This window comes from Archocentrus centrarchus, chromosome 16, assembly GCF_007364275.1.
Source record: "Archocentrus centrarchus isolate MPI-CPG fArcCen1 chromosome 16, fArcCen1, whole genome shotgun sequence".
NCBI classification, from domain to species: Eukaryota; Metazoa; Chordata; class Actinopteri; order Cichliformes; family Cichlidae; genus Archocentrus; species Archocentrus centrarchus.
In genome coordinates, this window is record NC_044361.1 from 5,466,285 (window position 1) to 5,494,198 (window position 27,914).

At 41.8% G+C, this 27,914-nt stretch overlaps 2 protein-coding genes across 2 annotated transcripts; one reads left to right on the forward strand and one right to left on the reverse strand.

The window, feature by feature from the left end:
* Positions 1-1,634: 1,634 nt before the first annotated feature.
* onecutl (one cut domain, family member, like) lies at positions 1,635-13,398 on the forward strand. Its single transcript, XM_030750057.1, has 3 exons — positions 1,635-1,995; positions 2,403-3,791; positions 10,192-13,398. Exons 2-3 carry the CDS (start codon positions 2,744-2,746, stop codon positions 10,500-10,502), a joined length of 1,359 nt encoding a protein of 452 aa, XP_030605917.1. The 5' UTR covers positions 1,635-1,995; positions 2,403-2,743; the 3' UTR covers positions 10,503-13,398.
* A 3,779-nt stretch (positions 13,399-17,177) lies between these two features.
* LOC115794259 (cathepsin S-like) lies at positions 17,178-26,496 on the reverse strand. The gene is made up of 8 exons (XM_030749651.1): positions 26,375-26,496; positions 24,301-24,425; positions 24,055-24,177; positions 21,064-21,216; positions 19,834-20,058; positions 18,510-18,675; positions 18,220-18,322; positions 17,178-17,864 (listed from the first exon to the last, which is right to left on the reverse strand). Exons 1-8 carry the CDS (start codon positions 26,394-26,396, stop codon positions 17,765-17,767), a joined length of 1,017 nt encoding a protein of 338 aa, XP_030605511.1. The 5' UTR covers positions 26,397-26,496; the 3' UTR covers positions 17,178-17,764.
* Between the last annotated feature and the right edge of the window lie 1,418 nt (positions 26,497-27,914).

Below are 27,914 nucleotides of genomic sequence, written 5' to 3' on the forward strand. Positions count from 1 at the left end.
CTGTAGCCGTTGACCATTTTTACCTCCAGCTACTTGCCATCCATACACGCATCCCTCCGTGCTTGCTGTGCGCGGGGCGGATCGATAGGGCAGCATCTGCTCCAGGAAGCCCGCGGTCCCACACCGCGCACCGCTTCGCTGTTTCCAAACGCCAAAACTGCTCATCTCTGAAAATTAAACTGACAGACAGATATGATTAGTATGCGCTCTGCCTCCCTGCTTCTGTCTGTCTCTGTTTCTCTCTGAGACCGATTCGCGCGCGAACGTGCACGCACAGGTCTTGCCACACAAACTGGATGTAATTTGCGCATATTGTATGCGCATGCAGGCGCTCTCATGTAAACACACAAGCAACACAAGCTCCAGCATAAGTGCACACAGTCCTGTATGCACACATACACTAGCGCGCTCGCACAAAAATATTATACCCCGAAAAGTAGAAAACCAGGCAGTGTAAGCACACGTTAATTTTACACGAAATAGCTGCCATGTGAACACTTTTGCACTTGCGTACACATGAACGCGCTCCCAGTAGTCCGGGCCTGCATTATATGTGTCTGCATGGTGCTGCGACAGCAGCAGGTCGTGGGTCTTCTGGAAAAAAAAAGGGTCGCATTGATCTTCTTTCTGGACTTTCCAGACTGAAGTGTTGGCAGTGTGAGTGAATAGAGCCGCGTGCTGAGTGCTGATTAAGAGCTGGGCTAAACATGAGAGCCACTTGACACCATTTTCCCCCCTAAAAGGTGGGTTTTGCATTAAACCAACGCAAGGAATTAAGAAGAAAAACACGTATACTAATCTATGTACATTAATAGTTTATAAAACTATATATAAACTTTGGCCAAGTGGAAATATTGCGCACAATAAAGTGTAAAATGATAGACAGTTCTGCTTTATAACACACACACACACACACACACACACACACACACACACACACACACACACACACACACACACACACACACACACACACATATATTCACACTTTGTTGTGCGCAATATTTCCACCAGTGTATATATATAGTTTTATAAATTTTACCCCCTTAATAAGTTAGTTAGGTGAGTCACATAACATATTCTGCCCCAGGGCCTTCTTCTGCACATATATTAGAAGTTAGGAGAAAATAGTAAGACTTGTTAGGAAAGCATGGCATTAATAAATAAAAATAACAATAATAATTAAAAAAAACGAAAAGCTGTTGTGTTGGCTGGCTCCATGTCTTTCTGTATTCCTGATGTATTATTTCACAGCGACAAAAGGAGCAGCAGCATTACTCGTTACGTAAAAAGGACAAAATGACATTAGCCACAGCCAGCAAAACCCATTGATCAGACACGATAAACAGGCGAGCGCAGCAGAATGACCAGGATGTGCGCACATAATTCATAAGTTGTACTTGCAATCAGTTGAAGAAGGCTTAACCTGTGGGGTTATGAGAAAGAGAGCATCTCCACCTCCACGCCTCTCCCGCCTCGTCACCCCCTCCCCTCCTCCCCCCGGAGAGAAAGGGTTAATTGGAGTAGGAATTTCATCGCACATCTGTCAGATTTTTAAGGCCGTGACGCACTGAAAGCAGAGAGTCAATGTGAGCAAGGGGGAGGAGGAGGAGGAGGAGAAGGAGAAAGAGTTGGTGGTGAGATCGATGAAGTGGCAGGCAGAGGGAAGAGGAGGAGGAGGAGGAAAATCTCACGAGATAATGAAAGAACAAGAGGAGAGCTGCTAGTGTAGAGCAAAAAACGAGGCTAGAACGGGACATTTTTTTGGAGTGAAAACCAAAGACTAAAAAGAAAGAAAAAACAAAGGAACGAAAAGACCGAGAGAGATTCGCCTGTAACCGCAGATGGTTTTTGTTGTCGGGTTTTGGTGAATGTTGCACCCCGGGGCGCAGCGGACCAATTGTGCGAATCTGCAGGGCTGCTCGGTGACAGAGTCGGAGAGATGCACAGGACGGACGAGAGTCGCGGACGGGCTCTGAGAAGTGGATAATACAGGTAGGATTTTGCACGTTTTGTAAAACCTGTACGTGGCGGTGATATATTGTCCGATTCGGCGTCACGTTTGGTAGTTAGTTAACGCGTCCTACATGTGGAGTAAATATGCGAAAGAACTGGTCATTTACAACGCTTCACATGCGCGCTGCGGGCTGCTTCTGTATTCATAACTTTGGATAACAGAGAAAAATCGTATATTCCAGGATGAGATTAAGTCTAAGTGAATAAAACATGGGTATCGGCGTTTTCTGGCGCGTTCCGACGGATGTGTGAGGCAGAAATACAAAAGTGCTTTTTTTTTGTTGCTGTTCTTGTTTGGGGTACATTTTATTTTTGATGCTTTTTAATCTCTGTAAGGACTGAAGTTTAAATACAGGGAATAACAGCGCCTGTCTTGTCTCACGCAGGCACAAAAGCGAGGCTTTTGCCGAGGAACCCAGCTGAGCACCAAAGAGACAAGCAGAGCGCTGATGCACAAGCGAGAATAAAATCACAGCTAGAGCTCCTAATGCTGTTGCAATCTCGTTTTCTGGGAGTTTGAAGGAGTTTGAAGACAGTACTTAACGTTATCAGATAATTAATTAGACACCCTATAAGCCCGGAAATCAATTAATTCACAAATCAATAAATCCATAGTCTGGTGTAACAAGAGACCTTACAGACTGTTTGCCCAGTTGTCGAAAAACAATAACAAGAGGAGACCAACCACTCATAGAGGCAAGAAATACAACTTTATCTGCTGAAATTAATGATGGATGGGGGTCTAGGGGAGATGTCCCTCCACAGCCACTCGGATCTGGCTCACAGCCAGGATGGCAGGGCCATGCTGCACTCCCGGGACCTTTCAGCTGCTTTCCCCAGGCCTTCCCTTGGGGGCTCCTCCATGTCTCTGGAACCCGAGCCCCGTCCACCAGGCTTTGACCACTCCATGTCAGCACTGGGCTACAGTGGCGATTCCCCATCCAGCTCTGGCAGTACTTACACCACGTTGACACCCCTGCAGCCCTTTGATGACAAGTTCCACCACCACCACCATCACCATCATCCCTGTCTCCCTGTCAGCAATGTTATTGGCAGCTTTACCCTCATGCGTGAAGATCGAGGCCTCAGCACCAACTTCTACAATCCTTATGGCAAGGAACTGGCCATGTCCCAAAGCCTGTCACCTCCATCCACAGGATCAGGCCTGGGTTCCTCCATGCATGGCTATGGCAGTCTGGGCAACAGCCCTAATGGCAACGGCAGCCAGATGCTCCCTGGTGGCTATGATGTCCATGGAGGGAGCCTTTTCTGCCGAACATCGGATTTTGGCCGAGAGATGTCACCACCAGGCTTAGGAGGAGGTGATGTTTCAGTGGGGCATCAGCTAAATAAAATGGAGACTCACCAGCATGCCCCAGGCCATCACCCACACATCTATACACAGCACTACCAGCCCCACCATCACCCGAGCCAGCAAGCCACCAAGATGGGTGACCACCTGCACTCATCGTCTGCCTCATCCTCACCCAGTGAGGGCATGCTGCCGGGCTCACAGGGCAGTGGAGGCAGCACTGGAGAGGAGATCAACACCAGGGATGTGGCCCAAAGGATCATCACTGAGCTGAAGCGGTACAGCATCCCCCAGGCCATCTTCGCCGAGAGGGTTCTGTGTAGGTCACAGGGCACACTGTCTGACCTCCTGAGGAACCCTAAGCCCTGGGGCAAGCTCAAGTCTGGCCGTGAGACCTTTAAAAGGATGTCCCGCTGGCTCCAGGAACCTGAGTTTCAAAGAATGGCCTCGCTCAGGCTTGAGGGTAAGATCTGGCTTTACTCTGTGTTTTCTTCACACATACACACGTGTGTTCACACACACACACACACACACACACACACACACACACACACACACACACACACACACACACACATACACACACACACACACACACACACACCAAGACCACAACAACAGACTCGCTCACTCCTCTTGTTTTCCCCCAAACGCCTCCCTTCTCCGTGTCTTTCAAAAAAAAATCTTCTCTCCAGCAATCAGTATGCAGCTCAGGTTGATACATGAGTAAAAGCAAACGCATCATACTGATGTTTCCCTTCTTCACACCACTGTGGATGTACAACTGGTGTGTCTATAGTCTCATCAGCCCAGGTAATAAGAACTTAGCAGCACATTAAGGACAGTCTGATCAAGAACAGGCCATATGTGCTGTTCCTTTGTTTACTTTGCTCCCAAACAGCTCCTATTGATTTGTACAGTAGCTACAATAAAAAAAAAAAAAAAGCCACAGACATTTGCCCTCCTCTTAAATGAACCATGAAGATCAGTGTGAGCAGCGTTTGGCAATTTAATCGCTTTTGAGCCCACAAAATAATTTGCGCAGATATGCGATTCTGAAGCGATTGATTAATTTGAGCAGTGATTTATATCTGCTCAGCGCCTCAGTCAAGTTGAGTTGGCAAGGTAACTGATGCAAATTAGACTTGAGCTTTTGCCAGACACCTTTTATCAGCGTTGTCACTGAGGCAATTACTGCGAGGCTAAATACAAATGTTGTTCAGCTGTAAGGCAGCTCCTTCCAGGTCTGTGAGGTTTCTCACATGTGGAACAGTCACTGCTCAACTGAGGTGCGTGTAGTCATTAGTCATCAAAACAATTATTTGACAGCTGTTTGTCAAATAATTAATTGTAAAGTTAGTAGTTAATAGAATTCAGTTATTAAGTAAAATGTTCAAAAATTAGCTTTTTCCAATGCAATATATTTTGGGTTGTGATGAGAGAAAACATGCAATTGAAGGACAGCAGTGTGGGCTCAGAGAAAATCACCTTTCTCCCTTTGTCACTATTTTCTGCCATTCTAAAAATGTATTTGTTTAATTATATAAATATCATAATAATCATTTTAATTTAATAATTTCTTGCAGGCCTATTACTATTCATACAGCTTTCATGGCACATTTTGGTTTTGAAAGGCGCGTTGTAATCTGCTGCGTGACATTTAATATTCTTTAGAGATGTGAACTGAAGACACGACAGCACGCCGTACAGTGCCGTGTTACAGTGTTGTCCCTCCGCAGGGACCGAGGGCCCATCTGATACACGCAGCACAAAAAGAGATCCAAGTGAACACGGTAATATGAGATGAGCATAGACGAGTGTGTATCTGCAAGTGGGCTGCTCACTGCGGGGGTCTGTGAGCTGTACGTGCGTGTGAGCCTCCCCACTTGATCACTGCTTTTTTCATTTCTGTTGGCAGCTCGACTGATTAAGCCCAACAACACAATAGGGTTCATAGTTAATGATTGTGCGCTCTTGCAATCCCTTCACAATTATTGATCTTTGATTGTTCAACTCCGAGAGCACATGTGTACATCCTCCATTCAGCAAAACGTTACAGCAATCACAACCAAACCTCTTTTCCAAAGATGAGTTTTCTTGGGGTTTATTCTGTAATTTGACCCAAATGCTGTTTGATTAATCTTATCCTGCAGCGTGTGAATGCTTTGTATGCAAAACACCTTTTATCTCTCCCACAAAAAAGCAGATCTTCATCGTGATAAATCAGCCCTTTGTTCTTTTGGACACATTTAATCATCGTTCTTTCTTTATGTGCAGCATCCTTGTTTTTCTTCATCGTCACAAACACAAACATTATTTTTAACGAGTCAGACCGCCAAGTCCGAGCAGCCGATCAATCAGACTCATAAAAAATTAAAGTCCCTACACAGAGCAGTGTACTAATGTTTGACAATGCTCCTCACTCTCTCTCTCTCTCTCTCTGCTTTCGCACTCTCTGAAATTGCATATTTAGTTCTTGGCAAAGCCACAATTTGGACAGCTCGGCACTTTTCTACATAACCTACTTTCCGAAGGGGGTTGTTTTTTTTTTTTCCCTCTGGCCAACCCCCTTTTGTTTAATTACAAGCCTCTATTGATTTCCATGGGAAAGAGCAGCACGCTTTGCCCACACACACCTCGGCCGCATCGGCAAATCGAGACTGGAATTAGAATGCGCAGTGCCCTGTGCTCCCCAGTCTGAAGATAGCTCAAGTGCTCTCTGCTTCACGCCTCAAGTTTTAAGATGATCCTCCTTAATGCAGCACTCGCTTAAACACATAGAAGGCCCTTTAGTGTCAGCCAGAAGCACTATGTTATTTCCATAACTGTCTCTTCTATAGAGGGCTGCAGAGCTCGCTCCAAAGCTTGGCGCACAGTAATTATGGAATGTAGCTGCTGCCATTTTGTATTTTCATATGAGTGTCTTTTTGCAGAAACCTTTTGCTAAAATTGCTGTGATCCCTCAGATTTATCTGCGGTATCTTGCTTGTGTGTGTGTGTGTGTGTGTGTGTGTATGCTCTATGGATTACTGCACTGTATATGAGATGCATCTCCAGCCCAACCTCAGGCTGTGGAGGAGGCAATCAGGATTTAGTCAGAGAAGAAGGCAGGATAAAGACCACACAGCCTAGCTCTGACACTTAAAGTCAAGGAGGGGGATCAGAGACTATAACTTTAAAGATGATGGCCGAAGCCCTTGACTAAAGGTCTAAATGAATAAGAAAGGTCAATGCGGTTTACGTGTCAGCTCCAGTGCCTGCACCACCCCCACAGTAATGAAAGCCACAAAGCCTTGTCCACCTCTCGCTGCGTACAGTTCACATTTTGCTAGTGAGGCTCAAAGGTCAAACCCGATGCCATTTGCATATCAGGAATTGCAAACAGGCCGGCGTGACCTTAGCTGTGCAACATCAAACAAACAGTGTTGCTGTTTTTGTTGTTTTGTTTTTTTTTTTTATCTGACTCTAGCAGCTCCCCCCACTCTGGCGCGGAAGGGGTTAACCAGCCTCTGTGGGTCGAGGAGTCTGAGCTGCACAGATTTAATCAATAATTTCTATCAGCCCCTGGCCCAAGAAATCAGCAGGGGGTGGGCTGGGGCTGGGTGGGGTGGGGGGGTGGAGGGAGAGGACAGGGAGGGGAGTGGTGGTGGTGGTGGTGGTGGGGTGGTGATGGGGGGGGGTTGAGACGCCGGGGGGTAGGGAAAGGGCTTTCGATCACGTTTCAGCAACACGAGACAGGGGCATACATCATGATTAGGGGCTGTTCCCACGATCATAAGAAGCCTATAGGGGAATATTTATGTCTCCAAGAGTAGCCCCAGCACTGGGGATTTATAGCATGGTAATTGTGAGCCTTTTACACATGATTACAGTATAAGGAAGCATTTACTTAATGGTCGGTGTTATGATCGTCAGTGAGGGAGAGAGCTGAGGATAGGATGGAGGCAAGGAGGAGGAGAGCGGCAGGACACGGCAACTCCTTCAACAAGCCATAAATCCCCACTACAAGCAAGCAGGCAAGCACTATCATGTCATTCCCTTCATTACTGCATGAGCTCTGAGTGCACCACTGTATATACATTCCATAGCTGAAGCCCACATCCCAACACCCAACCCCGAAATATTGATGGTGGTGATGGTGTAACACCTGTGAAAAATGCAGCATTTAAAAAAAAAAAAAAAAAAAAAAAAAATATATATATATATATATATATATATATTTTTTTTTTTTTTTTTAAATAAATTTCACTCGTGGCGATATTGACATGTTGTTGACATCTCGGCCTGTTCAGATTTTAATGAGACGTGGTTCGATAACTCTCAGAAATGCAAACGAGCTCTGGATGCCTAAAAGCTAACAGGCCTCTGTAATCTCAAGTTGACAAGAGTGCATCCCCGAGTCAAAACATTTCCTTCAGATAATGATTTTAGAGGAGAATGTTCACAGGGAATTCATGGGGAGATTTATTCTTGTCCAGTTGAGTACTTAAGTTTCAGAAACCCGGCTGGATGTTAGAGCAATCAAAGCCGGGCGGTGCAGAGTACACACACACACACACACACACACACACACACACACACACACACACACACACACACACACACACACAACCTTTAGACCCGGGTCTAATTCTGCTGTTGCGATGGCACTCTGTGGAAAAGATGGTGGTGAGGTCACACTTATTCCACAAGCGCTCTGCTAATGAGAGAAATTTGCTGCTGTGCGTTTGAAGAGTGAAAAGACAGCCATACAGTTAACATCCACAGCACCCCTCACTATGTGAGTTGTTTCTCAATGGGAAACTATGAGCCAATCAATTGGACGTGTCAGTGCTGTTGTGAGAGCGAAAGGCAGCATCTGTGTTTTATATAATGTATGTTTGTAGCATGTGTGAGTTGGATTGTGTCTCTATGTGTTAGGGTTTAAAATATTGGATTTAAAGGTTATTGCTAGCAGAAATTTCCATATATTCAAATCATTTTTTGTCAGTAACAGAGCTTTATACACTTTTTCTGTGTTTTCTTAATACAAAAAAAAAAAAATCTGCCAGTGCAGCAGGATTATTTCAACCAGCATCAACATGAGTGCAGCTGGTTCTCCTTTTGCTTGAAAAATGGCCCATCTTAAATCTTAAAATAAAAGAAAATAAAGACTTACTTATTTCTTGTATTTCTGTAAAGTAAAAAAAAATAGACATTTGTTACATTCAGGGCTGTTTTGATTGGTGTAATTCTAAAAAAAAGCCCAAAAATCTGTCATAACCTCAAGATTTTACCCTTCTGAATCTGGAAAAGATGTCTAACACCATACCTATTACAAGAGTTAAAAAAAAAAACAAGAAAAAAGCCTGAAATAGGCACTAATCCATCCATCCCTCCTCTTTTGTGTGTGTGTGTGTGTGCATCTGTGTCTTGGTGTTTTGTGTGCACATACACCAGTGTGCTTACACTTAGAAATGCATTTGATACCATCAGCAAAACAGTCTCCCAGCAACCACACAGTGCTGATTGAAACCTCTTAAAAGTGTGCATTTAGGTAATTGCACGACTCCCCCAAATATGTTTTAGTCCACTTAAGGCTTCTAAACGCCCTGGGCAATGCTGACTCTGCTTGTTTCACTCACCCCTGACGTAACCTGCCTTTAATAGAAAATAAATTAGTTCCCCCTAAAGTGATTATTACTCACTCACTGCCGCCACATGTAAATGACTTTTATGAGAAACTAATGATGTTGAAGTGTCCACTAAGGGAAAGGAAAGAGAGGAAGTGGAGGGAGATGGGTAGAGAAAGAGAGCAGGATGGAGGGAGGGAAGGGAGGATAAGTTGGCTCGGTACACAAAGGCAGAGGTTGGTGTTGTGTTTCCTGTAAATACAGAATTACAGCGTGTTAGAGGTGAAAGGTTCAGCGATGGATATGCAGAGGAACATGCAGCCTGAATTCAAAATGCTCGTCTGATTCTCAAAATGGATCTGAGCTCAGCCCACACGCGTCAGGCTATTTTTCTCTCTCACTATACAAAACTGTTCGTTGCAGGCTTTTTTCAAAATAAATTTCAGACTTTTTCATGAGAAAATATTGATTATATAATTGGACGGGCTGCCGCGGCTACAGTGGTGTTTAACCCAGACCCTGAGATTTTATTTTTGTGGTTGGTGAACGCAAGACTTAGATTAAAAACAGAAATTACCAAAAGACTGAACTGTTGCTCCTTAGACAGTTTGGATATGGAAAACTTTGATACTGAACAAATGTTGCTAAATGTTGTTATCCTCTGAGGACTGAGGATGCAGAAATATACGCATATCAATTGAGGGAGATTCTAAGAGGGACAAAAATGTGGCATTTTATGTGATAAAGTATATTTAATATGTCTCACAAATTTGTAAGATAATTATTCTTGTTTGCAATAACCGTTTTGTGTTTAAATTTGGTTATTCTTTGGATGATGTCATCATTATCAGTGCAACACCAGATTTAGTGTTTTGTCTGGAGGCCATATCTGGGTAAACCTATAGACTGTTTTCCAAAACGTAATTAAAGAGAAGAATGAAAACCATCATGGAAAACTTCAGGGCTTTGGTCTGGATGTAGTTACATGTTTTTTTTCTCCCTGGCTGCTTACAGCACCTCACTGGTAATAAGATGTGATAGGTTGAACATCTTGATTCCTTTACTGCACAATGAAACAAGTTGCTGATTCATCTCTTTTAACTAATCAAAGTTGCTTAGCTAATCTGTTTTCTTTCAACAAATCCACTTTCCCTCAGCTTAATCCATTTGTCCTAGTTAGCCAGCCAGTCTGTTAGCTAACCTGCTTCCCCTTTTCTTTTTTTAATTTATCTTTTATCCATCTGCCTGCAGCCTGCAAGCGTAAGGAGCAGGAGCAGAACAAGCTGGAGCGCAACCAGGGCCCGAAGCGCACTAGGCTGGTGTTCACAGACCTGCAGCGGCGTACGCTTATGGCCATCTTCAGGGAGAACCACCGCCCAACCAAAGAGCTGCAGGTCACCATCGCCCAGCAGCTGGGCTTAGAGCTCTCAACTGTCAGCAACTTCTTCATGAATGCCCGCCGACGCAACCTCAACAAGTGGGCAGATGAGGGCCGTCCTTCTTCCACCGGTTCCTCGGGCTCCAGCATTTCCTCCTCCGCAGTGTCCTGCAGCACGGCATGATGATAGACCGTCGCGGAGGTGTGGTGGGTAGGGCGCTGAGGGAGCAAGGGGGCACATAGACTGGTCTAGGCAGAGATCAGCCGTAATAAATGTCCTCCTCGTTATCAGAAGGAGGGATGGAGCCAGCTATTATAGATGAGTTTATGAAGATGAAGCATTTTTTTCCCAAACCAAAGTTGATTGTTCCCTTGAAAAGGAAGGGGCAATGCCTAGAATGATATGATTGCAAGATGTGAGGTCTTGCTTGTATAGTCAAGGGTGCAAAGATGATTTGACTCAAAGAAGAGTCACACCCTTACATAGATACCATCTCATTGCATTATTTTGATTATGTAGATTAGAAATATTGAGGGTATTACAAATCAGGAGGAAGCATATTTTGGTGTACCTTCAAATCTATTCTCATCTCTCCAAACGTGAAGAATCAAGAGGTGCCGTTTGCTCACATCTGGAGAGCTTCATTGTGTAACTTCTTAATCAAGTGATCACCATCATCCAAAGACATTAATCCTCCCCCAATGTTCTTATAGCCCTTTTTTTCCCCTCCAGAATCAAGACGAAATTGGAGGAAGAGGCACTTTTTTTAAATTCTAATTTTTTTCTTGGAGAACTGAATTCCCTTTTCTTAGCATGTGTTTCCATGGTAATGGTTCCCAGGACCGTATGGCGTTGTTCCAAGTTCGGAGCCTGGAATAATCAGGAGGGTTCTGTAGCGTCTGTGACTCCCAATTGTCAATCATTTGCCATCAACAGGAGCCTCTTCTGTATTGTGTCAAGATGGTCCTACCTTGAATGAATCAGAGTTTTCAAGGGGGAACCGCAGCGCATCTCACCGTATGCCAGGACAGAATCAATAAACACGAGCAGGATGCAGAAACAGACTTGTTGGTGCAGCCGTCTAGCTTTAAGACTCTCGCTGAGCTTCCAAATGAAAGCTCCATAGCCATTTTTTTGGACTCAAAATCAAGCCAAAAATTATAAAAAAAAAACAAAAAACCAAAAAAACCAAAAACAACATTTGAACACAAAGGCTCCCTGGAGAAGAGGTACACCAGACACAATGTATAGTGACATTGTAGTATTTTTTTCCACTCATTTCCAAACAACTGTATACTCCTCCATTACAAAAATCTTTTTTTACAGATGTCTAGAAAATGGAGGAATGTGATTCTTTCCAACCTTTTTGTACAGATTTCAAGCACATCGCTCTATTTATAGAAACACGTTGGAAGTGTGGGGCAGTTTGTTTCAGCCCTGCTGACGTACAAGGTCATTTTTTTGGTCCACAAAGGAATGGCTTTAACCATGCCTCCTTATAGCCAATAGACGAATCAAACCAAGAACTTTTCAAATGCAATTAATGATCTGATCAACATATTTATTACGGCATTTGTGTATTTATTGATTTCCCTTTTTCCTTTCCTTTATTTATTTGGTTGTTTATTTATGCTATCTATATACTGTAAGTATTTATTTAACGATGCTCTGTATGTCTGTGTGAAACTGAAGACTTTTTGTGATGGGCACTTTTAGCTGTAGAATCCCATCGTAATACCAAAGATTAACATTGCCTCCCTGAATGTACGGCCTGAAACCCTAAACCCAGTACCCGATTCAACCCGACCCAGCCTGACCCAGTGATGTTACGTATCTCTCTCTATCTTTAAGGCCTGGCCGTTTTTGTTTTCTTTGTTTTTTGTAGAATTTTGGGGAATTCTTTACTCTTGCAAATGTCTCTGCTGTCAGCTCTTAAATGCCAAGGCCAAAGCTTGTTTGAATGTTGTGATAATATTTATAATTAATATTACTATGAATAATGACAATAATAATAATAACAAAGACAATGTGGCATCCCATAGGTTCACAAGTTGCTTGTAAAGTTGTGTTCAGACCAGTGCCATCTGGCAGTGTGTGTAAAGTGTCTGGGGACCCACTTAAAGCGCTGTCTAATGTTGCGCGTGAATCCTTTGGGGTCACATGCAAACATGCGTACCGTGCATACCCATCTCCCTCACCTAACCCCTTCCCCAGTGCAGATACTACTGTCTATGTCCTTCTCAGTGTGATCTCACCATCCACCACATGCCAAGGCTTCTGCTAGTTGTCTCAGTTCCAAGGGATTTAGTAGGATTCACTCCCAACTCCTATCGTGTTTTCCTCCTCTTAGAGGATGTTTTTCTCTTGGTTCTTAAGGTCTCAAGGTTTGTTTGTGTTTTATGTGGTTCTTAAGGTGTGTTCCTCATCTTCTGGGAAATTGGGTTTATGTACCCCTGGTTCTGAAAGTCTTAGGGATGGGTTCCGTCCCATCCAATAGTTTGTCCCTGGTTTTATGGTCATCTTCACGTTTGTTTCTCATCTTTTGGGGATCTTTAATTTCTTTACAAGGTCCTTTAGGTTTTTGAGTTTTGTCGCCGGCCTCCTAAAGTTCAGTCTTTATAAGTCTTTGATTTTCTTGTGAGGCTTGTGGGGTTTGTCATTAGCCGTGTAAGAGGTTCACTGATCTTTTCTAATCATTCAGAGTTTTGGAGTTTCTTCTAGGTCCTCCTTCCTTGCTTGGATTTTCCAATGGTCTGAATGGTGGATGCCTAAATCTGGAGAAGTCACCCAAGATTTAATTCTCTGACTGCTGTCTAAATGCTGCCCAAGAGTGGGAAAACTAGATTGGCCGTTTTCAACATTGACTCTTTCTCTGCCTCGTTTTCTCTCCCTTTCTCTGTCTTTAACATTGTAAGGGGCGGATTGCCGGGGCCCCCTTCACAGCGTGCACTTGAAAGACGGGTGGTCATGAAAGAGGCCATTGACTTTTTCGTGGACTTCAAAGGGGAGGCTTTTTTCATCCCGTCTCCTCTCTGGGTATCTGGTCTGGGGTCTGCTCTTGGCCAGACCTGTGGGCTTTAGGGGGCATTCAGAAGAGTGGGGGGGAGATCAGAGAGGAGGCTGAATCATCCAGAATGGGGATGGTGGTAGCAGTGTGTGTGGAGAGGTAGGAGGGGGGGTTGTTTGAGGAACAGGAGGTGTTGGAGTAGTGGGGCATAGAACTGAATTAAACTTTAATGAGCAACAATTGTAAGCATGCTGAGAGCTAAGGGGGGTGGTGGTGCTGCTGGGGGGGGTGGTGGGGTGCAGTTGAGTCTGTACAGGGATGAAAAAAATTAAAAATGAAAGAGCTTGAAGGCTTTTCTGCTGATCTCTGCCCACCGCTGTCATTGTATCAAAGCTGAGGTGACACCTTTCAGGTTTTTCTTTGTCTCTCTGACTGAGAGTCTAAAATGGAGACAGCGCTTTTTGTATCGAGCCACCCTCTGCTCCGTGTCAAGCAGGGAAGCTCTTCCCTTTCTGTACAGAGAGGGTAGGCGGGAGGGAGGAGTGAATCCAGTTGGCTGTTGCAGGTGATTGCCATTTTAGCCTGCGGCACCCCCTAGTGACTTTTCTAGAAACTTGACCCTGAGACAAGCCTGGCAGCCGAGGCCATTGCAGAGCAATTCTGAGGAGCGCGTTAAAAATGAAATAGCAGAACTGAAAGCTAATATATTCTTAAAACATTAAAAAGACCAAAAAACTACTGTTTTTGATAATGTTTGAAACCAAAAACCAACAACAACAAAAAAAAAAACAATAACCAAAGATTGATGGGTAACTGCTGAATCATTATGTATCGTAGGTAGTTTTAGCAGTTCCCTATCAGAGCTACCGTAGCACTCAGAGGATTCAAAAAAGCACCAGTGGGGTTCCGCGTGCTGATTATTTATGTTGCATAAAACAGTATTATGTTGAGCTGGAACTGAGAAACTGACATGAAGCAGCGTCTTCAGATGAAAGTCTTTTGACTCCCCAGTGTCTCCCCGTTTGTCCCCGTCTTCTCCCGTGTGCGTACATGAAGACTTTACCCATCTACCTCAACTGTGTGAGATGTTGTGTGGCAAAGATGTTCCTTAACCAAAGAATCCATTCTGTCAGGGTGTCTGTCTATGTATCTATCTTGTCTGTTCATCCGTCTCTTCTTCATGCCTTTTACTTCAAACCAAATGTGCTGGAATCAATCCGTAAAGGGGCAGAATGAGGCCCCTGTCCAGCCGAAGCTGAAGTCGAGTATGCTAGTGTCCCATTGATCCATGTTCTGTATATAAATGAAATCATTCTCAAGACCAAAAAAAGAAGGAGGTGACAATCCAAGCAAGGAGGATCTTGCTGTAATCAACGTTGCCTGTTCCTTGTTTTCCAAAAACTAGAATTATGCGAATAACTGTAATACAAAAAACCCCCCAAAAATCAAGCACTCATCCCAAAATAAAGAAGGTCAGAGGAGACAGAAGCTATTTTTCCACATTTGTAAGCCGCCCCTCCCACCTGTTTTTTTTTTTTCTCAAAATGTTTAGTGTAGTTGAAATACTGTTCAATCCCACTGTTGTAAGTAGGAATTAATAAGATCCATACAAAAAGCTTTAAACGGGGAAGAGCTGAGGTAAACATTTGACTGAGTCTGAGTTTCCTCAGCTTGGACTCGACCCACCATGCTTTATTGTGCCATTCTTGTCCATGTGTTAGACTTACTAATGAATGTGGCTAACCTACCAAAGGCTTAAAAAAAGATATACAAAACTTTAAACGTCAATCATGGTGGGACATTTTGTATCAACAACTAAAGAAAATCCCTTTGAATACCTCATGTGAAAATTGTTTGTTGTGATGTTGCACTAAAAAAAAAATAAAAATGACTCATTTGTAACCCAACACTGCAGTCTGTTGACTTTATTCTGACCTTGTTGTTGGTGTTAGCAGGAAAGATCTCCGGGTTTTTAAAGGCCAACACCAAATCCAATACGTCTCAGAAATGCTGTTTAAAGTGTGCTCTGGAATGGGATTTTTTTCTTTTCTTTTTTTTGTCCAACAGAAGCCCCAAAAAAAGTCACCCTTATAAAACCAAGGCTTCTTTTTTAAATGTAATTTTTGTATAGCAAAAATGCAGTATAGTAATTGTGCATATACATTTGTATATATATGCTGCTCAAAGAAAAAATGAAAGCAATACTTTCAAAACACATCAGATAAGAAAAAACTCATGTTGGATATCTATACTGATATTGTCATGGCCGGGGAGGAAACAGGCGAGGAATGGCTGACACGAAGGACTCCAGAAGTCAGCGTAACTTAAAAGGGATTTATTTAAGCAGGGGAAAAACAAATACAAAATCTTGGAAGGGAGACGACGGGCAAACACAGGGAACACACGGGCACACAACATCAACGACACGACAAGGAACACATGGAAACTGAGGGCTTAAATACACACTGGGTAATCAGGGCAAGAGGAAACAGCAGGGAACAACAGGTGAGGCAAATGAAACTAATTACACAGGGGAAGCAAAGCTGAACACAAAGCACAGGAAAACCAGACTGTCAAAATAAACAGGAAGTGACAAACCAAGGAACATACTGACTAAACAACAGGCACAGACTCAGGACAGAGACGCAGACATATCACAACACTAGGAAACACAAGACATCAACCTACTGGGAGGACACACTCAGGAAATAAACTAACACAAAACGCTGGGCCAACGGCCCAGGACATGACAGATATGGACTGATGTAAATGACAGAGGGCTGTATTCAAAGACACCCCAAAAATCAAAGTGAAAAAATGACGCGGCAGGCTAGTCCGTTTTACTGATATTTCACTGCAGCAACTCGAAATAGTACTCAGTAGTTTGTATGTGTCAGATGGATTAAAACATGATGTTCCAAAGGTGTTCTACTGGATCAGTTTCTTCATCCAACCACCCGCATACTCTCACCACATGAGGCCGGGCATTGTCGTGCACCAGGAGGAACCCAGGACCCACTGCACCAGTGTAGAGTCTGACAGTGTAGGGTCTGACAAGGATTTCATCCTGATACCTGATGGCAGTCAGGGTGCTGTTGCCTAGCCTGTAGAGGTCTGTACGTGCCTGGATATACCTCCCCAGATCTCCACTGACCCGCCACCAAACTGGTCATGCCGAACGATGTTACAGGCAGCATAACCTTCTCCTCAGTTTCTCCGGACCCTTTCATGTCTGTAACGTGCTCTGAGTGAACCTGCTTTCTTCCGTGAAAAACACCGGGTGCCAGTGGTGGCCCAGCCAATTCTGGTATTCAGTGGTAAATGCCAATCAGGCTCCAAAGTGTTGGGCAGTGAACACAGGGCGCACCCTCAAGCCACCCTCATGAAGTCTGTTTCTGATGGTCTTGTCAGAGACATTCACACCAGTGCCCTGCTGGAGGTCATTTTGTAGCTCTGGCAGTGCTCATCCTGTTCCTCCTTGCACAAATGAGCAGATCCTTGTCCTGCTGATGGGTTAAGAACCTTCTACGGTCCTTTCCAGCATTCCTAGAGTAACTGCCTGTTTCCTGGAATCTCCTCCATACTCTTGAGACTGTGCTTGGAGAACACCAAAGCAGCTGAAACTGATTAACAACCCCCTCTGCTACTGAACTGACCAGATCAATATTCCTGAAGTTTAACTGACTTGAGGCTGTACTCTGATTAAAAAGTGCTCCTTTAATTTTTTTAAGCAGTGTGTACGCCCCTTAAATAAAACAAATCCATGTGCATTATTTCCTGAATAAGGACCCACAATTTAAAGCAATATTTTGGAAAATATTTTATTTTAATACTGAGTTAGATTACATAATCAGTAGAAACAGCAAAGCAGCTGGTAAGCTTCTATTATGAATGTAATCTTCCCGCATCATGTCAAATAAAATATAGCTAAGCTTGAAATGTTCACTAAAATCACAACTTTTTACACTTTAGCCTTTGACAGAAGTACGTACTGCCAGTTATCCTAGTTAATGCTAACTACAGTAAACATTGTTGGCTAAATATTGTTTTCTTTAATGTGTGAAAAAATAAATCTTTTAAAAACAAAAACCAAACCTTTCCTGTCAAGGGCACTTTTTTAGAAAAGTAGTTTGACCTGTTTGAAATGAGGGCCAGCTGAAAAAAGACTTTTCACTTATACAATGTTACAGTTTTAAACAAGCACACAGATCTAAACTCTAACACAAGCCAAAGACAATCAGTCCTATAATCACTCAGTGACATAATCATATTCAGTGTGGAGAGAAAAACTTGATTCCTCCTCAACAAATATTCTTCAAGAGAAGCACCATAAAGTACTGCTTTGAAGATGTAGTATTTGAAGACTTGTAGTACAAAAAATAATTATAAATGATACATTATTCATTTTGTGAGGGATTCAGGTCAGTTCCCTCTGAGGCTACATGATGGGGTAGCAGCCATACAGAGCAATGCCACACTGGTTGTTCTTGTTGCGTGCCATCCGGATGTAGCCCTGATCTCCGAAGGTAGTTCCCCAGCTGGAGATGGAGGGTAAAATAAATAAATAACTTAACCATCAGCTAAATTAATGAATTTAATGATCAAGGCCAACTGTAGAGCAACATAGTGTGGAGAATCAAGTTTGGGTAATTTAAAGTTAACCACTGCTGTCAGCAAAAAACAACCCTGAACAGAATGTAAAAATCAGTCATTGCGTGTTGGTGACATGTACTTTGTTGAAAAGCCCCGACTTCCCTGTTTCACTTCTCGTTTGTCTTCTAGAAGCATCCAGAGTGCACCACATCAAGTGAACACAGAGGCCCTATGTATGAAGTTTGTATATGTGACCCAGATGGGGATTCATGGGAAATTAGGACGGTGAAAATTTCTCACCTGTTCTTTACAAGCCAGTAGTCCTGTCCATTCAGAGTGCCGTAGCCCACAGCTAAGACCCCGTGGTTCACATCCTGTGTGCATGATGAGTCATCATACACTCCTGAAATTATAAAGAGAAAATACCAATCTCATTATAAATTTCTAAGAAGTTATAGATGATTGTTTCTAAGAAAATGTCCGTAACTCAAGCTTTTCTTCCCCAACCTTCTTAAAATTATTTTCCCGTCTCTATTTACATATTAATAAGGAGGAAAAATAGACATTGCACCTGATGATGTGTAACTTACCACTTCTATAGAAAGCAAACCTGGGCCGCTTGGCATCAATTCCCACTGAAATGGGTCCAATGGTGGCAAGTCCCTGCTTCAGGGCATTCTCGTCCCCTTCAGTCAGAAACTGGTAACTGGAGCAGTTGGCAGCACGGGATGATGGGTTGTAGTGGCACGCTCCATCCTGAAGTTAAAGGACAAAATGGTCAAGGATTTTATCTGATCAAGTAAAGAACTTCATAGATATTAATTAAAAAAAAACAAAAAAAAAACTGTTCTTGTTTTACAACATGCAGGCCTGACCGTAGGCAGAATTGAACTAACTGGGACCTCATATCCACTAGGAGGGAACTGAGAATATGAACTTCACTGCCACTCATTACCTAGGTTTTTTAATACACACAAAGATATAGTCCTTGAGCTTGCTCTAGTGGCTCATAGTGATGTGCTCTTACACAGATAATTGATATTTTAGTTATTTGGGATTATGAGCTGCTCTCTGTTGAAGCCATTGTGGTCTGGTAAACTCTGCTGGGCTATCCAGTACCTGGACTGCACCTCACTCCTCAAAGGAGTAAGTCAGTGCTGTCATAATCTGAACTTCAGGACAAAACTAAACCTAAAAAGTGTTTAAAAATACATACATATTGTCATAATGTATGTGTTAAATATTTTCGAGTCCTGAATGTCAGTGGCACATGATAGTCACTGAGTATTTCACATCACAAAGGATATTTTTTAAATTATCTTTTGGTTAAAATTTAAAAAACACCACCTCCGCGAGGCTGGAACAGTCTGTCGAAACGGCTCGGGACTGGCCTCCTCCTCCACACAAACAACAGCAAACTACATAAAGCCTGGAGGACAAATATGTTGTCCACTCCGATTAATTTATTGTTGCTCCAAAGAGACATTAACAGCTGACCACAGACAAGTGTGAGCGTTGCTGTCTGCAGCCCGAAGGGTCGAACTCAACTTCTTGCTGGTGTTTATACACCCACATTGGTGTCTCACTCATACTGGAATTTGTAAAGGCTGTGTTTAGTCTTATGTTTAATGCTCTTTTTAAACTTGGATAAAGTTGGGATGCTGTGAACAATGTAAATAAAACAGAATGTAATTACTGCATATCATTTAAACCCTAAATTTAATTGAAAATACCATAAATACAACTCAAATTAAGAAATGTTACTGTTTTGTTTTTTTAATGTCATTGTTTTGAATTTGCCCAGTTTGTGCCAGCTTTATGTCCTGTCAAAGAAGAGGTGATTCACTTATTACTATTAGCTGAGGGTTTTTTTTTCCATTAAGTAAGTAGTGCATGGGCTTTTTTGGCACTTACATATCCTGTATAGGGGTAAGAAGCCTCAGAGTCGATTCCTTGGTTGTCGATGACATATTGGAAAGCTTGGTGCATGAGTCCACCATTGCAGCCATGATTGCCATATTTGCTAGAACAATCCACCAGGTTTTGGGGACTGAGATCCACCAGCTTTCCTGTAGTCTTTGCTAACTGGCCTTCCAGGGCCCCTGCAGCACTGAAGGCCCAGCATGATCCACAAGCACCCTGAAATTAAAAAACAAAACACAAGAAAAAACTAAATTCATACATATAATACAAAATACAAAAATGTACATATTCTCACTGTTCCTCTAAATGTCCACCTAATAGCACCCCAATTCCAAAAAAGTTGTATAAAAAACAGAATGCAATGATTTGCAAATCCCATATTTCATTCACAGTAAAATAAAGTAAGACATTTTATTGTTTCATGACAAATATGAGAATTTTGACAAATATTCGAGCCTTTTGTTGAGACGGGGCAACAAAAGGCTAGAAAAGTAAGTGGTACTAAAAAGAAACAGCTGGAGGAAGTAAGTATGGTTCACCAATCTTCAAAACCTGCATCTACAAAATGTAGAACATTTTCAGAATAATGTCCTTCAATGTAAAATTGCAAAGACTGAATATCTTTGAATTTCTCATCAACTGCAGTAGGCAGCATGGTGGTGTGGTGGTTAGCACTGTTGCCTCACAGCAAGAAGGTCTGGGTTTGAATCCACCTGGCCGGGACTGTTCTGTGTGTTCTCCCGGAGTTTGTGTGGGTTTGTCTCCGGGTACTCTGGTTTCCTCCCACAGTTAAAAGACATGCACTTAGTAGGGTTAGGTTAATTAGTGATTCTAAATTGACCTGCGTTGGCCTTGGTGACCTGTCCAGGGTGTACCCTGCCCCTCGCCATATATGGATCATCTACAGTACATAATATCATAAAAGGGTTCCAAGAATTTGGAGAAATTGCTGAAACCCCTGATTTTTGGGCCCCCATGCAGCACTGCATTACAAACAGGAATAATTTGGTCATTTTCTCAGTTTAGACATCTTGGCAAATAACTTGGTAGAGACTGTGGTGATGACTTCCTGTGCAAACGAAGTGATTCAAAGCATAAGGAACAGGGTGAATGTTGGATATGGTGACACTGCTGACTGTGTGACTATGAGACATGAAATGTTTCTGCTTTCCTCAGCAGCACTGATACATTCGGGAGAGATTATATGTCCTCTTTTTTTACCTGCTTCTTGACGCTGGTGACACAGCCCTTCTCTCTCCAGTCCATGGTGTCGGGTATGTCAGAACCTGATGCCCCTGCAAAGGGAGCTGGCGCCCTCTGGATGTCAGTGGGAGGAGTGAGAAAGCCAAAAAACTGCGAAATCTCTTCTTCTGTCTGTGAGGAAGAAGAACACGTGATGAAATGAGAAACAGAAATCAGTTCAAATTGGCACACAGTTACAGGATCATATGTCCATGTATTTTGTCAAATATAGCTTATCACCAATTCCCAGGTTCCCCTCATTTTAGCATCTTTCAGCTCATTTTTCTTTTAGGGAATGCAACTTTATTGTTTGGGTCAAGTTTACTGAGTTTATTAGTACTATTTTGATCTACTTTCATTCAAAAAGTACTAAAAAGTCACTGCAGATAAAACAGCAAATTGAATATTGGCTTCAGAGTCATTGGGTGGACAGAACTCCCCATGTGTAAATAAATATTTTCTGGTTTTTGCTATAATCACTTTATATGTTCCCAAAACTGACAATTTAATTACCTATTAATAAAAGTTTTTCTCTAACCAAGAAAAAGTAAGCGTTGTTGATAACCTGACCTGGACAATAACAACCTTTCTAACATTAATGGAGAGAGCAGTCAAAGAGCGTTCCTGCTGTTGCATGAGGTTATATATAAATGAATAACTAAACATATCAGATTTTTATGAGCACATTCTTTAATGCCCAGATAGCATCCTTGACAGTACAAAGAGTAAACCCAATACACTAAAGCAGGTAAACAGGTTTCATTTAATGCTTCACATTCAGGATCACGTTTCTGTCCTCTGAGCCGAGCGCCTGTTCACTTTGGCTTTAGTGTCTCTGGAATCAGACGTATTTCTTGTGGTATAGATGAAGCCAATCAATTTTTAAAAAATGGACTTCAATTTTGTCTGAACACCGCAAAACTTTCTCCAACACAGACTGAGGCGAAGCAGGTTAAAGGACACAGATCAGACACCAGTTAGTTAAGATTCCAGTACTCCAGTCTGAGTGCTTTGGTCAGTCATTACGTTGGCTCTGAAATATACTGTAGGCTATTGAGTACTGGAGCGCGGATTCTAGTCAGCCTGATGAGTGGCCAAGTTAAGAGGAGAAATCATCTCATTACTTCAGTCAAGTCTCAAAGGGCAGAACCAAAACTCTGCAGCTACTTAGGAAAAGAAAGGTTAGAGGAGTCAAAGGGTAAAAAGATAAAGCACCGGGCTCAGCAGCAAAAGTTATTCATTTACATTCTGCAGGAGGTTAAAGTAAAATCACTAGAATTCATCTTTTTAATTATTATCATCATGTTTTTTTTAAACTCAGTTGAAGTGTTATTACAGCAATTTTAAATATGATTTCAGCTCAAATTTTATGAACGTTAACTGAATAAATTAACACACTTAGTTTGCAATGTGAAAATATACATTTGTGGCCCAATATATGTTAGATATTAGCCTGCTTGACAAAGAGCAAAAGAACAAAGTAAACAAAAAGAGACAGTTGTTCTGTTATTTCCTGGTTTTTTTTCACAAAGGAGGGAAAATAACTAAAAAATAAAACTAAAAGAAGAAACACAGGAAAACATGCATTCAAATCCAAACAGGAAGTAACCAAAAGACAATTAATACCAACAATGAAGACACTGAAAGGTGCAAACTCACATGGAACAATGAGGAAGAGAAAGGGGAACACAACAGAAAACTAGAAACATGAACTGGCACAGCAAAAACAACTCAGCACCCGGACCAATACCATTTAAATTTTTAACAAGTCCCATTAAAAGAACCAAATCAACAATATATTAACCTGTCTATCATTTCTGTCACTGCCTTGAGTAAATTACTATTTTACTATTAAAAAAGTAAAACATTTCTTTCTTTTTTTAAGTAAACGTGTCTGCTGTCATTTCAATGTCCCCATTATTTAATTATTAAAGCACCTTTAATGTTTCATTTCCTAAAGCAGCTTTGCATCTAATTCAGTTACTGACCAAATGGCAGACAGCTGAAGCTGAAAAAAACACTGCTGCGTATCAAGTGCCACTTCAAGCACCAACAGGAAGTGCCAACAGGAAGACCAAACATGTCACAAGACAGCAAAAAGCCATTGGCTGTTTTTTTTGTTTCTTTGTTTTTTACCTAAGATTTCTCACCTGAAGAGTCATTTTCCAGAGCTACACCTCACCAGACTATATTTGTTTTTGTTTATTTCTATTTGTGGGTCGTAAAGCTTGAGATATTTCTTGATCTAAACATCAAGCCTCTCCACTGGCTTACGCATGAGGGACCCCAAGAGGTGATGAAAGGGTACTTCTGCAGAAGCTGAGAAGGAGAGCTGCAGAACCCTGGATGCACATGTGGGAAGTGAGTGAGAGAAGTGTTTGGTAACACTTTAGTTGAAGGGGTGTACATAAGACTGACATGACACTGTCATAAACATGACATAACACCTGTCATGAACATGAAGGGGTCTTCATGACTGTTTATGACTGTTGTCATTCAGTAAATTATGACACTTTTGACACTTTGATGCAAATTTGACATTGTTTAAAATTCAACTTTGCATTAAAAGTGTCATAATTTACTGAATTACACTTAATGACAACAGTCATAAAGACTCCTTCATGTTCATGACAGGTGTTACGTCATGTTTATGACAGTGTCATCTCGGTCTTATGTACACCCCTTCAAATAAAGCGTTACCAAGTGTTTTAGGGGAATGAGGAAGCTGATAATTAGGGCCGCTGGCATTCCCTGTTGGGCCTTAACACAGAGACTTTTGAGCCACTTGTGGGTTCAGGTTCTGCCAGTAATCCACCATATGTAAATAAGACAAATGAAAAAATTCCAGCTACACTTCAATATGCATCCACTTTTATCCTGCTGACCTTTTAAGATCTTTAATACAATCACCATTAATGAATAGAAATTTTCATAAATCAAAAACATTAATGAAAGAGGAGAGTGTCTCACCAAGTCTCCCATGTGGTTCATGCCCAGTTCATAGGTGTGAAGCCCCATGGAGGCCTCCAGGTTGTGCACAGTAATAAGCATCAGGTTCTTCTCCCACAGCTCCCTGCGGCGCACGTTCTCCACCTCACATTTAGAAAGAGCAGATGAGGTCAAAATGCTGTTTATGTTAATCATAAGAGTATGTAGAGTTTGAATGTAGAAAAAGAACACTTTTTATATTTACTACGGCCATTTTCTGTCACATACCTCATTTTTGTAACTCTTCCCATGTGTCTTCTTCCACAGCTCCCAGTGGGCTTCTAATTTGCCATCAAACATGGCTGCTGCCCCCACACAGAAGGAGACGAGCAGCAGGCTCCCCAACATCAGGCCTGCAAACAGCACACACACACACACACACACACACACACACACAAAGGAGCACATGAGAAAACAGGATGTCACCTGACCTTTGATGGTCGTTTTCTCGCTTAACGCGAAGAGAAAACCACCTGCCTGGCAGAGATCGAGCTTCAAGCCAGAAACAGATGATTGACTTTCGCCTCATAAAAACGACGCAAAGTGAATCGGCCATTCAGAGACTCTGGGATGACACATGCATACATGGTCCTATTTCCTAAACTAGGAAATCTTTCTTTCAATTTTATTGTCTTCAGCTTCTCAGTCAGAACCAGGAAACAACACGACTGCAAACATAGCTTTACATCCTTTATCAGGATTGCTGTTAGTAAGTCCAAACTTTTCACAAACAGCACTCAGCATACAGAGTTGAATTTAAAGTCTTTAAACTCAAGGTTAAACTGGGGTTCAGGTCTTAGTGGTAGTGTTGTCTTTAAATTACTTCACATAATATGAAGGAATGATTGTGTGCAAGAATGTGCAAGAATGCAAGTAGTTGCATTTTAATTTTACTTTATGTTCCTTAAAACATTTCGTGTTTATAATACACAAATATATTCAACAGTAAAGAACAAGGTGTCGAAAAGACACTGAAGGAAAGGCAAAGTAGAACTAACAGTCAACAGGGCTCGAAATACAGAAAGGCAGGCTGATAGCTCAGTTTGCTCAGAACAACTTGTGCAACTTCAAATGTACAAAACTGAATACACTCAACTAACTTGGCTCAAAAACTGTATTTTTCATGTGTGGCATCTGGACTGTACAGCATCCAGCTGCAAAAGAGAAATCAATGTTCTGCCTGAACATTTCCTGTCAAAGCTGACCTTAAAAGTGAGTTTTAAACACAAACATTGTACTCTTGTCTCATACCACCTTGTAACTGCTGCATGTAGATAAATTGTCACATCTATAACATATATCGATATGGTAAAATGTACGTATTGAGCTCTGAAATCATTAGGAAGCAGTTTATTAGGAATAGCCAGCTTCACATGTATACTTCTTGTTGTCTCAGAGCTGCTGACGTTGAGGCTGATGTTCTCATTTACAAAGCAGGGGGCACTATTAAAAACAACTTTTTGCACATCACTCATAACACAGAGTCTTTCTCATGTGGTGGTAAAAGAAGTCTGTTCTTCAGGGCGTCAGCAGTCTAAGTATCACTTCCACATATTTACGTTTGTGTATGAATTTCCAAATGATGCCACAGTCACAAGACCTGAAGTGAAACTAATGAACAAGCAAAAAAGTGCAAGTACAGTGATGAGTGTGAAGGATGAACAGATACTCCTGGCAAATTTCCCAGCTAGGGAAAGAAGAGAGGTTAAGAGTTTTATTCTAGAGCACACACAATACCCTCAGTCTATGTGTAATATTTTTAACCAGAATTTATAACTTCGCGGACTTCTCAGATCAGTGTAAGCGATTTAAAGTAATTTAAGTAAGCTATCTACCACAGTATTTACTGGATTTTATCCAAAGAGGACCTTAATTGGCCTTTTTTTCTCTTTTTTGTTGCCAAGTTAATAAATAATACCACGAAGATCAAACTTCCGGGTTTTAATTGCTTTTAAATAGCCATAACACACAAATGCCGCAGCCTATTGTACAAGACAGCCTTCCTATCTATGATGTAATTACAAGAGGATATACTAAAAATACAGCGACTGTATTTCGATAGTTTCCCCCCCCCATCTAATTGTTATTAAACATCAGACACACTTTAGTTCAGGATTACAGTGTTTTTCTATAGTGGATAAACACACCTGCAACCTGAACACAAAAGAAACTCTGAAAAGCAGAAAAACGAAAGTAAAAGTAAACTCAAGTCCACCTTAGATTAGCAGTCACTAATATTTCGATTAAAGCCGTTAATTTCGAATTACGACATTAATGTATTATTGGAAAACGTCTCACTTGCCTTGGTTAGTCGGACTCATCATTATTGCTCCTGCTGAACCCGCTCTGACTTTCTTTTCCTGGTTGGTATTTAAGAATAAGACGGTCACATGGTTTGTTTCAGTTCTTCCTCTTCTGAAACCGAGAGCGTCACACGAGTGTGTTTGGTAATCGCCTTCAAGCGCAGTACAAGAGAGGAATGCGTAAGAGAGGCATAAGAAAGAAAAAAAAAGCGCTTATTTAGCTCCTTCTTGAAGTGACAAATTCGACCACATAGACAAAGACTGAACCTAAAGATGTAAATATGAAGTGTTTATTTATATATGGAATGGCAGTTATGATATGGAAATGGAAACTTGTGTTCATTTCTCTGTGGGGAACAAATATTATGGCAATCCACTCATTAGATTTTGGTATTTATTGCACTGAAATTAACATTTTTATGTTTGTTTTTCTTTTTTTGGGGGGGGGGGGGGGGGGGCATTGTGGTGCTATCAGAAAGGTCAGGAAGGTCATTAAAATGCTGAGGGTATAGCTGCAAATATCTTGGAAGTTTATTCTACAGTTTCAGGAATATGCAGTTCTGGAAAGAAGTGAAGGTCAAAAGAGGTCAGGAGGTCACTGCTGTTTTCAGGCAGTCTGTTGCTGGATGAACACACAAAAACCTGACAGAGCAACACAAATCTGACCAGCTCATGCATTTAAGTCATGAAGTTCTAAACAGTGGTTTAATCATACTACATGCTTTTTATAGTCTAATTCAGCACCACACACACAGTAACCATGTAAACATAACCAAAAAATTACAAATATCACTCATTTTCCTACATAAATACAGTCATGGCGGTCAGGGTTTGGGCGGTGATGTGTATTCACCTTATTTCCAGAAATATAGAACTTTTGCACAGTTATTGGAATAATTCAATTATAAATATACACTCACCAGCCACTTTATTAGGTACACCTGTTCAACCACTCATTAACACAGCTATTTAATCAGTCAAACACATGACAGCATTTAGGCATGAAGACACGGTCGAGACAATCTGTTGAAGTTCAAACCGAGCATCAAAATGGGGAAGAAAGATCATTTTAGTGACTTCGAAGGTGGCATAGCTGTAGGTGCCAGACAGGCTCAGTAGTTCAAAAACTGCCCTACTGGGATTCTCCCATCTCTCAAAGCATCTCTCAGGTTTATGGCAAACTGTCTAAAAGCAAGGAAATATCCAGTGAGTGGCAGTTCTCTGGGCAAAAAATTGGTTGTTGATGTCAGACATCAGAGGACAACAGAAACAGTAACTCAAATAACCACTGATTATAACCAAGGTATGCAGAAGAATATCTTCAGATGCATAGCATGTCAAACCTTGAAGCAGATGGGCTAGAGCAGCAGAAGACCACACTGCTGTCAGCAATAGATAGATAGATAGATAGATAGATAGATAGATAGATATAGATAGATAGATAGATAGATAGATAGATAGATAGATAGATAGATAGATAGATAGATAGATAGATAGATAGATAGATAGATGAGTTTCTCCCAGGCTCAGTGAACACAA